A 14731-nucleotide genomic window follows, 5' to 3' on the forward strand; every position below is an offset into this window, starting at 1 on the left:
ATTTTGTCCGAACAAGCGCGAAAACAGCGAACTCCATTTGCGGAGCATTAGAACTATAATTAAAGCACAAAATTTCCGTCACAGATAGTAAAATGAAAAGAAAGCAGAGAGAAAAATAGAAACAGTTTATAACAGAAAATGCAAATGATATTATATGCGAGCTGGAGTACACGCAATGGGAACACAGTAGCTTTTGCTTATGTCTGTGTCTTACGAAAAATCATTTCAATCTCTAGAAATGCACTGTTTTACTTTTCTGTGAAATTTCTAACAAAAATGATACACACATTCGCGAGGTTTTACCAACAAAACTATACTATTACACTCGATGAAAAATTACCGATACTTTAAACTTTGTAAAACAAAATGGTGTCAATGCGTGGAATTTATTTTAAAGAGTGAAACTACTCTATTTTATCTTAATATTACTAATATTCCTAATATTCCTTATTACCTATACTATTTGTTAAGGGGCATTTGAATTTTGACAAATTATCCTTGCTTTCCTACTTGTTACATGACGTGACAAACAAGCAAACAAACAAAAAATGACTTGCATGATTGAAATGAGGCACCTCGAAATTTGACCAGCTGAAAATCACGAAATTACAGTTCGAAGTATTATTTTGAAAGTGGCATAAGTCACTTTGCAATTACGACAAATGGCAATGAGGAAACGTTCGTGTCTGTACAATATAAGATACAAGTATCAAAAAAAAAAAATCGTCTCTAAAAGTTGGCACCGATTTTTCTACGCAAACCCCCTCAAGTTAATATGTCCAATTTAATAATTTAAATATGACATATTTAATATAAGAATATTATAATATATAATATTTAATACAATATTATTATAATATATAATATTTAATAAAATATTTAACTTTTATAAATTTAACATAATACAAGTTAAAATTTTAATATAAGTTAATTATACTTATAAGTATAAATCCTAAATTTAATAATTTAAATATGACATATTTAATATAATAATATTACAATATATAATATTTAATACATAATTTAACTCTGATAAATTTAACATAACACAAATTAAAATTTTAATATAAGTTAATCGAATTTATAAATATAAGTCTTAAATTTAATAATTTAAACACATATTTAACACAATATTATTATACAATATAATTAAATATTATATATTATAACAATATTATTATAATATATAATATAATATTTAATTTTTATAAATTTGACATAATATAAGTTAATTAAATTTATAAATATAAGTCTTAAATTTAATAATTTAAATACATACTTAACACAATATTATTATACAATATAATTAAATATTGTATATTATAACAATATTATTATTATAATATATAATATTTAATACAATATTTAACTCTGATAAATTTAACATAACACAAGTTAAAATTTTAATATAAGTTAATTAAACTTATAAATATAAATCTTAATCTTAATTTAATAATTCAAATACATATTTAACACAGTATTATTATATAATATAATTAAATATTATATATTATAACAATATTATTATAATATATAATATTTAACATAATATTTAACTCTGATAAATTTAACGTAACACAAGTTAAAATTTTAATATAAGTTAATTAAACTTACAAATATAAATCTTAATCCTAATTTAATAATTCAAATACATATTCAACACAGTATTATTATATAATATAATTAAATATTGTATATTATAACAATATTATTACAATATATAATATTTAATACAATATTTAATTTTTATAACTTTTACACGATACAAGTTAATTAAACTTATAAATATAAGTCTCAAATTTAATAATTTAAATATAACGGTTTAAAAACCAAGTGACCTGTTAGGTTAGGTTTTAAGTTTAGATTAGGTTCGGTCACGCTTTTAAAATAAACGGCGGAGAGGGAGGGGAAGGGCTCGCGCTTAGACGATATTTTCACGGATGCATCTCTGCATGATCGGTCATTTTCTCTTCGTTTCTTTTCGAGTTCTGCGTGTCGTTGCGCGGGAGTATCGTCGGAAAGGACGCGAAACTGTGCCGGTCGGGATCGATTTGGCAGAAGTAACGGGAGACCGAGTGTGTCTGCCAGGGGAGGAGTCTGTACATATAGAGGTAGAAGCGAGTCGCGAAGCGATTCAGTCTCGTCCAAGTCACGCGACATTCCGACAGAACGTCGGGCCGTGTCCCAGAAAATCGCGAAAGTCGGCAACCAGCTCGCCTCCTTTTCGGCCCAGGTGTCACGAACTGCGTTACCAACTTGCCAACCACGTGCTTCTGCCTCGTGTCGAGTGTCATACATACACACACACACACACACACACACACACAACAGACGCGACAGGTCAGCCGGCAGCAACTGATCGATCTTCGTCCCATCTGTGAGTCATTTCGTAATTGTTCGATTCGTCTCATTCTTAAACTGTGGATTTTCAAACATTTTTCTCGTTTTTTTTTTTTCTTTTTTCACTTTCTCTTTATGTGTATCTACGATGATTTAGGAATTGGCATTCCCATCTTTGTTGGTTGTTTAAAAATTTTGGATTTTTTGTTTTAGAAAATTTTTATATTATATATATATAAAAATATATATATATATATATATATATATATATATGTATATGTGCTATATTTCGATTAGTTAAAATTTAAGATGAAACAGGAGTATTATAGAGCGTGCGATAGTGTAAATATTGGATAAAACATCGAACATTGTGTATCTCTGTATCTTTATTTGTTGATTGGGATAATACTTCATGTTAATGAAATAGATGATAAATTATGATGATTATTAGATTATGTGTATTATATAGATTATAAGTATTATTATACATTATTATTGTTATCATTATTTATGATTGCACGGTAGATAAAAATTGATTATCATTATTTATTATTACACTGTAGATTAAAATTTTGTAGATTATACGATAGTTACGTTTACATTGATTAAGACTGAATCAAACGAAAATCAATTTGTCTATTCAGTCATTCAGTTTCTTAATTGGTTAAGGAATAGTCAAAGATAAAATGAAGAGACTCGCTGCACGATTTTTTTCCCGCCAATTTTTTCGAAAGTTTAACGTCAGTCGAAAATGTTGGGATCTTCTGAATTTTCGTCATCCGAGACGAACGTTCGAGGTTGGATAAAGTGATGAAAACAAATGATTGCAAAGGGGAGGTTGCGTTTCGAAAGTAGAGGCTTCGAGATTTAAAGCCAGCCCAAGTTTATTGTCGTACGATTCTTTTTTCTTTTAATTTACAAAATTATAACAGTTCCAATTTCCAGTATCTAAACTTTTAGAAATAACTTGGCGTATAATACTTTTTCGTCGTTTATTCTTCCTCATTGGCTAGTAACATCTGACTTTCATGTTTTTCTTTTCCTTTTTTTAATAATACGGCTGAGACTATGAATCTGCATAAATATCCGCAGCTTAACGATGATTTCTCGGATTTAGTTTCATGAGCCAGCATTTGTCCATTGCAAAAATAATGACCAAGCAAAATGATCTCGATTTTTTGTACAATTTTTTTCTCACCTTCGAACATCAGAATCAAACGACAGAAATTAAGAAGAAAAGAAATTCTAATGTTCAAAGAATTTAACAAAATGACGAAGAAAAATACAACGAGTTTAAATTAAAAAAAAAAAAAAAATCGCATGTGCATTCTCTGAGCGCATCATATCGTTGCATTTACAAAGAAAGCCTACACAGTTCCTCTACAACTTCTTTCGATTGTATTTGTATAGTAAGTTGTTCCAATTTATGACTGCAAACCCGTACAAATAAATTTTTGTTAGATACTTTATACGTACGTACGTCGATATGCAAACAGTATATTTTTACAGACTCGATTGATCATTCGTCAGATATATCCGTGAACAAAGTATTGCTTGTGTAGTTTATTATATTATAATTTAGTTTATTATATTATATTATAATTTACAATAGTAATAATTTATAATTTATAATAATGTATTCATTACAGCAATATAATATATGAATATCGTAATATATTATATGTATTACAATATAATAATATTTACAATAATATTTGAAACATTAATATTTAATATATATATAAGAATATAATATAATATAATATAATAATAATAAATTAATAATAATTTAAAATAAATTAAATAATATATTAATTTAAAATTATATTAAATTGTTATATACATATAACAATAATATTTGTAATATTAATATTTAATATATACATAACAATATAATATAATATAATAATAATATATTAAAATAAATATATTATTATAAATATATTAAAATAAATTAAATAAAATTAAATAATATATTAATTTAAAATTAAATTAAATTGTTATAATATATATAACAATTTAATATAACAATAATATTTGTAATATTAATATTCAATATATTATTAACTTATTGCATTACGAGTTTTTTTTATTTTTTTTTTTTTCACTTTCGGAAATTTTCTTGCTTCAGTTTTATTAGTCAAGTAACTTCTTACTTCACTTGTTGCATTTTTTGTTACTGGCCTACCAGCGAGTTCCAATCTATCGACGACGAGAGAACGTTCCACCCTCTCGCTTTTCTCGCGGAATGATGAACCAGAATAACAGAAACAACGCACTCGTTAACGTCGAATTAATCCAGCCGCAATCGTTTCAAGGATTCGCAATCAATTAGACTATCTCGGCTTCCATGCCGTTGAATTGAATTATCCGCGCTGTCAAAGTCCAACTGCCACCGTGCACAGCTTAATTAATTGCTCCCTGTACTTGCATTATCGTTATCGTTATCGTCCGTCTGGCGTTATCGAGTTCGATCGGTTTACAAGATTATCCGAACTTACTTGTTAGAGACATTTTGTCTCAACGTGTCCCGTCGTCGCGTATATACAGAGTGAATAGGAAAAAGGATTCGTAACTTCTAAAGGGTAGAGAAGTTAGAACCGAGTATTGAAGAGGGTAAGAGTAATTGAACAGGAAGACTGAGCTATTTGTCTCGAAAGAAAAATTCACAATTCAAACCTCAAGCCTCAACATGCTTTAATAAACCGTTATAAAATAATAATATTGAAACTGTTATAATTTTGTAAAAAAAGAAAAAAAAGAATCGTGCGTAATTTTTATATAAATTGTTAAATTTATATTAATTCTTAAAACTAAATATATATATATATATATATTTATTATAATTCTTAAAATTAAATATATATATATTTATAACTAAATTTGTATTATATTAATATAATATAATATAATATAATATAATGTAATATAATATAATATAATATAATATAATATAATATAATATAATATAATATAATATAATATAATATAATATAATATAAATATTAATAAAAATTAAAGCAATAATAATAAAACGAAATACAGATACATACAAAATAAAATATACACTTAATTAAAGAATACGTCTAATTTGAGTCAACCTCGGAAAAAATCGACGATGATGAGAAATCGCGGGGGTGGGGAAAAACTCGGAAGCGTAGGAACGTGTTTCTTTATCAATTCTATGTTTCGACGCGAGGAAAACGTCGCGCCCGAACGATTTACTGCCGATATGCGCCTTACTTCTCGTATTTTCCACGGCACTGTCACTGCCACGATTTACGGCCCAGTTCCACTTATAGACGCCGCTACGAATTCGCTGATAACGAAATCGAAAACACCACATTACACATTCACCATTGTGTATTCGCGTCGACAAATTCGGAGATTCTCTTTCTCCCACCTGTCTGTCGGTCGATACTTTATTACGATATAATTAGAATACAATTTATTTATCATATATTATTTTATCATACATTTAATATATATTTATTACGACTGACTTTACGATTATTATTGACATTGGCCATGATTAACAGATTTGTTACAATATCACTCCGATATATTTATTATTACTGACATTACTACGATCAGCAGTAGGAATGCCATTGCAAAGAACGGATACGCCAATTACAACAATGAAAAACACGAAAAATGCAGGATTACAAAGAGACGAGGTATCAAGCATATTACGCAGTTTTAAAACTATAAATTGCCGTTCTCGTTATCTTGTTTCATAGCGTTTCAACGGAACATCAACGATTAGAACTTAGACGATCAATGCACGATGCGAATCTTGCGCGAAGGTGGCAATTAAAGTGATTAGAAATGGGACGGTGTTATTGCAACGCTGGTGTTAAATTCGGCGCGAGTAAATCTCTCTCTCTCTGTTTTGAATTGTTTTGGACAGGTCGAGGTATGGAGCAAGCTGGGATCTCGATAATACAGACTGGTGGGATCACCGACACCACGGTGGGAAAATCGAAAAGCGTCGGCATCTCGTTCGGTCCGGGCAACGGCCTACAGGCTGCCAAGGAGAAGCTGAAGACGCCATGTGAGCCCCCTCCATTGCATTTTTATTTCTCATAAAATTATTCACGCACATAGAACTGAATTTATAGATATAGAAAATTTCGTACGCGTCACGTACGACGAGATTTCTGACGATTGGTTTTGGATTTATTACATTATATTATATTTATCTGTATTGTACTGGACAGATAGAACCAGAAGAAATTGTCTACACCAGTTTACATCAGTTCACTCGATCAGTCGTTTGTCTCTGTTAGTTTAATTGCTTGTTAATTTGCTAACGATATTTTTATCGTATTCTGCACGAAAATTTCTTATCTATTGCGGAAACAAGGCTTGAAATTTTATGCAAAGCTTAAATGAGAATAGATAGATTGTATTATCAAACTTAAATGAGAATATTTATTTGTAACTAACGTCTGCTCGTCAGATCGTAAGAGCATAACAATTTTATTTTATATTAGGCGAAAGGAAAATTGGAACGCAATTGTTTTCCCAAATTACACTTGGTGCACTTTATTGGACCAAAGTATTTCAAATACTTTTCATTTTTTTTTATTATTACTAGCTATTTGAAATATAAAAGTTCGCTAGTTTCTCCACAATATTATTATTTTATTTTTCTTTTCATTGCTGTAATTTTTATACTTTTTATTATATATCATCACAGTATCAAATACTTTTCATTTTTTTTTTTTATTATTACTAGCAATTTGAAATATAAACGTTCGCCAGTTTCTCCACAATATTATTATATATATATATTATTTTTATTACATATATTTTATTTTAATTATATATATTATTTTATTTTTCTTTTCATTACTGTAATTTTTATACTTTTCATTGTGTATCATCACAGTACCAATACTTTTCTTTTTTTTTTTATTATTACTAGCAATTTTAAATACAAAAGTTCGCCAGTTTCTCCACAATATTATTATTTTATTTTTTCTTTTCATTGCTGTAATTTTTATACTTTTCATTATATATCACAGTACCAAATACTTTTCATGTTTTTTTTTATTATTACTAGCAATTTGAAATATAAAAGTTCGCCAATTTCTCACAAATTATTATATATATATTATTTTAATTATATATATATTATTTTATTTTTCTTTTCATTGCTGTAATTTTTATACTTTCCATTATATATCACAGTACCAAATACTTTTCATGTTTTTTTTTTTATTATTACTAGCAATTTGAAATATAAAAGTTCGCCAGTTTCTCCACAAATTATTATATATATATTATTTTTATTATATATATATTATTTTAATTATATATATATATTATTTTCATTATATATATTTTATTTTAATTATATATATATTATTTTATTTTTCTTTTCATTGCTGTAATTTTTATACTTTTCATTATATATCACAATACCAAATACTTTTCATTTTTTTTTATTATTACTAGCAATTTAAAATATAAAAGTTCGCCAGTTTCTCCACAATATTATTATATATATATATTATTTTTATTATATATATTTTATTTTAATTATATATATATATTATTTTATTTTTCTTTTCATTACTGTAATTTTTATACTTTTCATTGTATATCATCACAGTATCAAATACTTTTCATTTTTTTTTTTTTTATTATTACTAGCAATTTAAAATATAAAAGTTCGCCAGTTCCTCCACAATATTATTACTTTATTTTCTCTTTCTATTGCTGTAATTTTTTCTGCTAAACAAACCGCTGTATTTCCTCCATCAAGTAGAAACCATACACTCGTACTTAAGCTTAAATCGAACGCACGAGATCATATACAAAATTGACAGGAGTTATTCCAACCCACAGTATTTAACAAACGATTTTCTCAATAACTTTTCCTCCATCCTTTACAACAATCGTGAGAACTCATTCCATCGCGCGAAACGACGACGAAAGTTCTAATCCCGCGGCAGTTCGTTCACCCGACGATTAAAAAGAAAAAGGGGGAAAAAGTGGAGAGGGAGAGAGAGAGAGAGAGAGAGAGAGATGAAAGGACGATCGAACGAGGTCTGGTGGAGGTTTTCTGGCGTCGCGATGAAATTCTACTAGAAGAAAACCGAATAAAAATTCGATCGCAGACCGCGTAGAAAGGTGCGTGCTGGCACCGGTTCTCCCTCCCCTCCCCTCCCGGTGAAAGAAAAGAAAGTACACGCGTCGTGCATTTCAGGAAATCAGGTGACCGGAGATCTCGCGCCGATCGGCCGTAAAGTGCATCACGTGAAAACAAGCAACCACGTGACAGTCTAGTGACAGGGAGGAGATCGTACGTACTATCGCGAGTATGGTCGAAAACAATTGCTTCGCGAAACGATTCACGTTGGTGAGAACAACGTTTTACTCCTCTCGTTGTGTCTCATCTTCTTTTTCTTCTTTTCAACTCTTGTTTCTCATAACTTTACAATTCCTTTCCATCATTATCTGCTATTGTACATTTTTTTATTTCCTCACTCGGTTGGATGTCATTTGAAATGACGATTAGTTGAAGTAGTTCGTTATCTCAAATTATTATATGTTACAGTAATTATTAATATCTGTATATGTAATGCGTAATATATATTTTTTTTTATTTCATTCTAAATAAAATACCGATATAGAATGATCATTGACAAATAATTTTTATTACGTCGTACATTTTATTATGTTATTTATTGTTATATATTTTTTTATTATTATTATCTTTGTTTTCTAATTTATCAAAATCATCAAGATTAAAATTATTAATTAATTTATTAAAATTTATCAAGATTAAAATTATTAATTAATTTATTAAAATTGTCGATTTTGGAATGTTTTTTTTTTCTTTTCCTTTTAAAAGGTTTCTTTTGAAAGATATTTATCTCAATAGTTATCTCGCGTTGCAGATTTTTAAGGCAATTTGGAGGGGAAGGGGGGAAGACAACTATTAGTTGAAATAGTTTATTATCTCAAGTTATTATATATTACAATAATTATTAATATCTGTATATATGAATTTTTTTATTTCATTCTAAATAAAATACTGATGTAGAATGACATCACTGACAAATAATTTATCTATTCTTTATTACATCGTACATTTCATTATGTTATTTATTATTACATATTTCTTATTATTATCTTCTTTATTTTCTATTTTATTAAAATTATCAAGATTAAGGTCGATTTTGGAATGTTTGTTTTTTCTTTTCTTTCTAAGAGGTTTCTTCTTGGCGTGAAAGATATTTATCTCAATAGCTTTCTCGCGTTGCAGATTTTTAAGACAATTTTGGGGGGGGGGGGAAGAGGGGGGGAAAATGCAAATTTTCGATTAGGACTTTCTTTTTTCAACTAGTTACTCGAACGTTTCTTACACACGACGATTTCCCAAATTTCATGACGTGTGTTTTCACAGGATTATAAAAAGTACGAGGAATGGTGCACCAGTTTTTCAATCAGTTTTCATCTGAGAAACTGAGATTCTAGTAGAAAATTACAGTTACAACTTCGTGAAGTTTCAATAATTCACCTAGTTCTTTTTCTCAAGTCAGAGGAAGTAAGTCGATTTCAATAGAAATGTTAGAATGAAAGGAAATCGACGATAATTTGATTCGGGTACTTCCCCTGGAATACAATTTACCATCCAAATGTCCCTAGAATGGCATTAAATATTACCAGAAGGATATTCACCTTTTAAATATCTTCGTGGTTCGTTTTAAACGATTTCAACGGCAGCAAAGGCAAAACGATGAATTATATTTACTTGCAGACGTCAAAGTTTGAATACCTCTGCGGTGAATAATAACCCGGAAGATGGCTCCATTCGTGCGGCCACGCGTCACAGTGGCATAGTGAGAGATAATTAGATGTTAATGAACAGTCATTGCCAGTTGCTCGAATTTGCACGACGTCATTGCCAGTTACAAATTGCCGCAATTATGAAATCGAATGGTTACTCTGACTCTACGATTCCACTATATTTGCACGAAATTCGATCCTAAAATCACCAGATTTTACTCTTTCGATTTAAAAATACACTGGAAGTTAGAAATTTTTCTAATCATGAATTCTAAGAAGAGGCTTAATAAATTTGCCATTAGATCAATTTCGGATTTATTTCAAACTTTAGAATTGGTCTCAGATTATTCATTGTTTCAAGATCAATTTCGGATTAATTGTTGAGAAACTCGAGATTTTATTGTGAGAATCAAACGTGAGCATAGGTCTGTGAAACTGGCACTCAGGAAAGGTCAAAAATATCTGGTTTTTTCCCACGGTGACGAGAAAGATCCACGGTGAGTGAGCTTGTTAGAAACACCGTTACGGAAACTCAGGGCTAACCGTGCTAATTTCCCTATTGCACAATGAAACGAATATTACTAGAGAAATTTTACAGGCCCGAGTGAGAAGTTACTACTAATTAATACCAACCGAATGAAACCCAACCACTCTTCTGTAGAAAGTTCACTCTATTTAATTGATGTAACAATGTAATTACACTCTCAAAAATTTTATAATAACGTACATTTAAATAAAAATTGAAAATATTCTGTAAGACATATATATATAGAAAAAAATGCTTTATAATTAGAATATCGTTTGCTCGCAAGTTAAGTTAGAAAAATGTTACTAGATTGCGACTGTTTAATCCAATTTAAAAATCTGAGAACTGATAGTTGTTACAAGCAAGCAAATTTATATTATATACAGAAAAAAATGCTTTATAACTAGAATTTCGTTTGCTCGCAAGTTAGGTTAGAAAAATGTTACTAGATTGTGACTGTTTAATCCAATTAAAAAATCTGAGAACTGATAGTTGTTACAAGCAAGCAAATTTCTATATATATAGAAAAAAATGCTTATAACTAGAATTTCGTTTGCTCGCAAATTAGGTTAGAAAAATGTTACTAGATTGCGACTGTTTAATCCAATTAAAAAATCTGAGAACTGATAGTTGTTACAAGCAAGCAAATTTCTATATATATAGAAAAAAATGCTTATAACTAGAATTTCGTTTGCTCGCAAATTAGGTTAGAAAAATGTTACTAGATTGCGACTGTTTAATCCAATTAAAAAATCTGAGAACTGATAGTTGTTACAAGCAAGCAAATTTCTATATATATAGAAAAAAATGCTTATAACTAGAATTTCGTTTGCTCGCAAATTAGGTTAGAAAAATGTTACTAGATTGCGACTGTTTAATCCAATTTAAAAATCTGAGAATTGATAGTTGTTACAAGCAAGCAAATTTATATTATATACAGAAAAAAATGCTTTATAACTAGAATTTCGTTTGCTCGCAAGTTAGGTTAGAAAAATGTTACTAGATTGTGACTGTTTAATCCAATTTAAAAATCTGAGAACTGATAGTTGTTAGAAGCAAACAAATTTTGTATAAGACACTATACAAAGTTGACGACAACGACGTAGCAAAGTCCAAAAGGTCGGAAGGCCCCGCTTTCGATTGTTTAGCCTGATTTATGTACAGATGCATTCGCGAATGCATCGTGTTCTCATGATTGTCCCACTTATGAAACGCAAATCACAGTATCACTAGTGTGATATCGAACCGATATGATCGCCATGGTTTCCCTCGTTTTTCACGTTCCACATACTTTCGCGCGGAAACTTTCTTTCCGGCCCCTGAAAGTCATCGATAAGCGAGAATTCTATCCGAATCTCTTGCCCCACGAATATTCGCGTAATTTTGTTCGGTGAAAATCAGCTTCGCGACGCGTTAATCATCGCCGATCGAGAACGATCCGAGTAGAAAGCTGCACGTGATGCATGCTTTTTAATAAGCGTGACTGGGAGAGAAGCGAACCTAACCTCGCTAAATTGTCGTTGAGCACGAGATCGTAATAATGAGCGTGACGAGTCTACGCTGTGCAGAGGAAGACTGTGCAAATTGTGTTTTGCAAGTTGAAGATTTTCTTTTTTTTTACAATATTTAAAGTCGTTTTTTTTAAAATTGAAAATCAATGTGGAATCATATTTGAAAAGTTGGGTTAAGGTTAAGAGATATTTCGACTTCAATATGGCGTCATGGTAATATACTGTGTCATAATATAACTTACGACGTGCATATAAATTTATGGTATATAATTACATGATATATGAAATAAATACGAATATAAATATATAATTATACTATAATTATATTATAATATATATTAATTTAACATAGTGGATATATATAATTATAGTAATTTAACATAGTGGATGGACGACGCCATGTTGGAATTAGAATATCTTCTAACCTTACTGTATCATCTCAAATATTTCGGTCAAACTTTATATACACTTTAATGGTTGAAACCAGAAATTGTAAAAGGACGACAATATATACTGTAAAACATGACGATTAAATTCCCTAGGAATTATCTAAGAAAAATCTAATTATCGCCTAAAAGATTTTCTCACACAAAGAGCTAGCCAAATATAAATCACTGGAGAAAAAAAACTTTGAAATTCAGTCGCTTGTTAAACATAGCCTCGATTAAGAATGTGCTTCGAATGGTCAGAACAGTAGTTTTTCTGCTGTCACGGTGGACGTTTGCGATACGGTTCGATTAGACACCGTTAATCCAGTCGATGGAGGAGAAAAAAAAGACTGGAATTGTGTCGTTTTGGAGACCGGTCAGCGGACATTCACCGCGCACTTGACCCACTGTCATACTCGTGCGACTGTGCGAGAGACAGAGAGAGAGAGAGAGAGAGAGAGAGCGATCAACTCACAATCGCTAGATTCACTCATGTTTTGTCGAGTGTTTTCGAAATAAAACAGATCGATCGGATTGTTGTTAATCAGGCATTTCGTATCGAGATGTCGCAATCGGGGACAGCTATCTTCCGATTACGTCAATCTCAAGTGTTTTTAAGTCGATGAAAGCGAGGCTTCGATAGCTTGATTGTTTTCTAATTGCGTCTCCTTATGTTATCCGATAACTTGAAATTGATCTTCCACTTGAGTAGAGAGATCAAGTCGATTCACACCTAATCTCGTTCTAACATCGGCTAACTATCAAAATTGTTGTTGGATTAAGCTAATCGTCTTCAGCTAATTCTATTTACAATTTGAAAAGCGATCTTCGAAAAGAATGTTTATTAAAATTACTTCAAGTGTGTCGATACCCTTCGCGCGAAGATCTAAATCGAATCTATCCTCGATCAAGCGTCGCCATACTGTCAGAGCCAATTTGTACATTGTACGACCGGCTTCGATCAAAATTCAATCGATGAAATTAAAGCGGGACGAGGTGATTTCTTTTCTCTGTTTTACTTTCTTTTTTTTCTTTTTTTTTTCTTCTTCTTTTCCATAGTCAGATATTCGGGGAATTTATCGAGCGAGGTGATGCTCAGGCGAACGTGTTGCGGAAAGCGCGGAAGCGACGTTAATTGGAGCGTGGAACGCTCGTGCAAGAAGTAGTCCTCGATCTTGGGAGCTTTCGCGCGTGCTCTTGTCGAATCGCGTGGTATACGGGGCCGTGGTACGACTAAACTGCGGCGAGACAGAAATTAATTCCGTGCGCGCTTTCTACTACAATTCCCTCGGCACGCTATTAATTCGAGAGGGACTCTATTGTTTCAGTTTCCACCGCATCGAGATATCTAATGCCCGGCCAACCTGTAAATCACGTGGTACAACGCTACATTCTCTAAGCTGTACATACTACATCTGATTGGGGGGGAGGAGGGGGGGGATATCAAATAATTATGGACCAGTTGGGAATCACTGTTTCAAGATTTTTGAGAATCTGAAAGTTTTCAGTCGGAAAATAATAAGTATTTTACGACCAACGGTATCTCAAGTGGTATCACCGGCTTTTTATTTCTTATATATATATATATTTTCTGTGAAGATCAGTGATAAACTTGAATTAAATAAAAGAGCGCCGAAATTGAATCATTCAGAATACCAAATTCCAACAATTATCATCGGCTCAATGGTAAAAAATAAATAAGCTATAAATTTTGCTAGTTGAAAATTCTAAGGTAATATGCAATAAAAGGTAGTTTAAAATTATTTAATTTCGAAATTTATTTTTCCGTGTCAAACAATGAATTTAAAACGCAAATGAAATATTCCAAATCCCAGTAAAATTCTACTGTGAAAAATGTAGTATAGAGCACACTATTTTTATTAAAAAAAAAAAAATAACAGTGAACTGATTTACAGTATGATTATAATAAAATACTAAAGAAACCCTACCTTACATATATATATATACTCTCGTGTAGATAGTGCGAGTGTTGAATAAACGAAGTTCCATCGTATTTCACGCGAATTAACCCTCCATACGTTATGTTAGTGAAAAAAAATCGCTATCGGAGTTTCTATCGTTACGGTTTTTCTTTTCTTTTTTTTTTTTTTTTTTATCGAGTT

At 30.4% G+C, this 14731-nt stretch overlaps 1 protein-coding gene across 3 annotated transcripts; it reads left to right on the forward strand.

Annotated features, from left to right (window-relative positions):
* The first annotated feature begins 2003 nt into the window (after window positions 1-2003).
* LOC122533577 lies at window positions 2004-14147 on the forward strand. Of its 3 annotated transcripts, XM_043663471.1 has the most exons (4): window positions 5429-6017; window positions 6081-6158; window positions 6251-6394; window positions 13937-14147. In XM_043663471.1, exons 1-4 carry the CDS (start codon window positions 5995-5997, stop codon window positions 14025-14027), a joined length of 336 nt encoding a protein of 111 aa, XP_043519406.1. In that variant the 5' UTR covers window positions 5429-5994; the 3' UTR covers window positions 14028-14147. The 3 variants fall into 3 exon arrangements, with proteins under 3 accessions (XP_043519491.1, XP_043519406.1, XP_043519573.1); XM_043663556.1 differs by lacking the exons at window positions 5429-6017; window positions 6081-6158 and adding an exon at window positions 2004-2377 and having other exon boundaries at window positions 13937-14136; XM_043663638.1 differs by lacking the exon at window positions 6081-6158 and having other exon boundaries at window positions 5813-6017; window positions 13937-14142.
* Window positions 14148-14731: the final 584 nt, after the last annotated feature.

This window comes from Frieseomelitta varia, unplaced genomic scaffold (assembly GCF_011392965.1).
Source record: "Frieseomelitta varia isolate USP_RPSP 00005682 unplaced genomic scaffold, Fvar_1.2 scaffold_1011, whole genome shotgun sequence".
NCBI lineage: Eukaryota > Metazoa > Arthropoda > Insecta > Hymenoptera > Apidae > Frieseomelitta > Frieseomelitta varia.

Excerpts from the sequence above, each read along its gene's own strand:
- LOC122533577 (XM_043663471.1), top strand. The coding sequence starts at position 5,995 with ATGCAGGATTACAAAGAGACGAG. Across the intron at positions 6,018-6,080 it reads CAGGATTACAAAGAGACGAG|CGTTTCAACGGAACATCAAC; the intron begins GTATCAAGCATA and ends CTTGTTTCATAG. Across the intron at positions 6,159-6,250 it reads GCGCGAAGGTGGCAATTAAA|GTCGAGGTATGGAGCAAGCT; the intron begins GTGATTAGAAAT and ends TGTTTTGGACAG.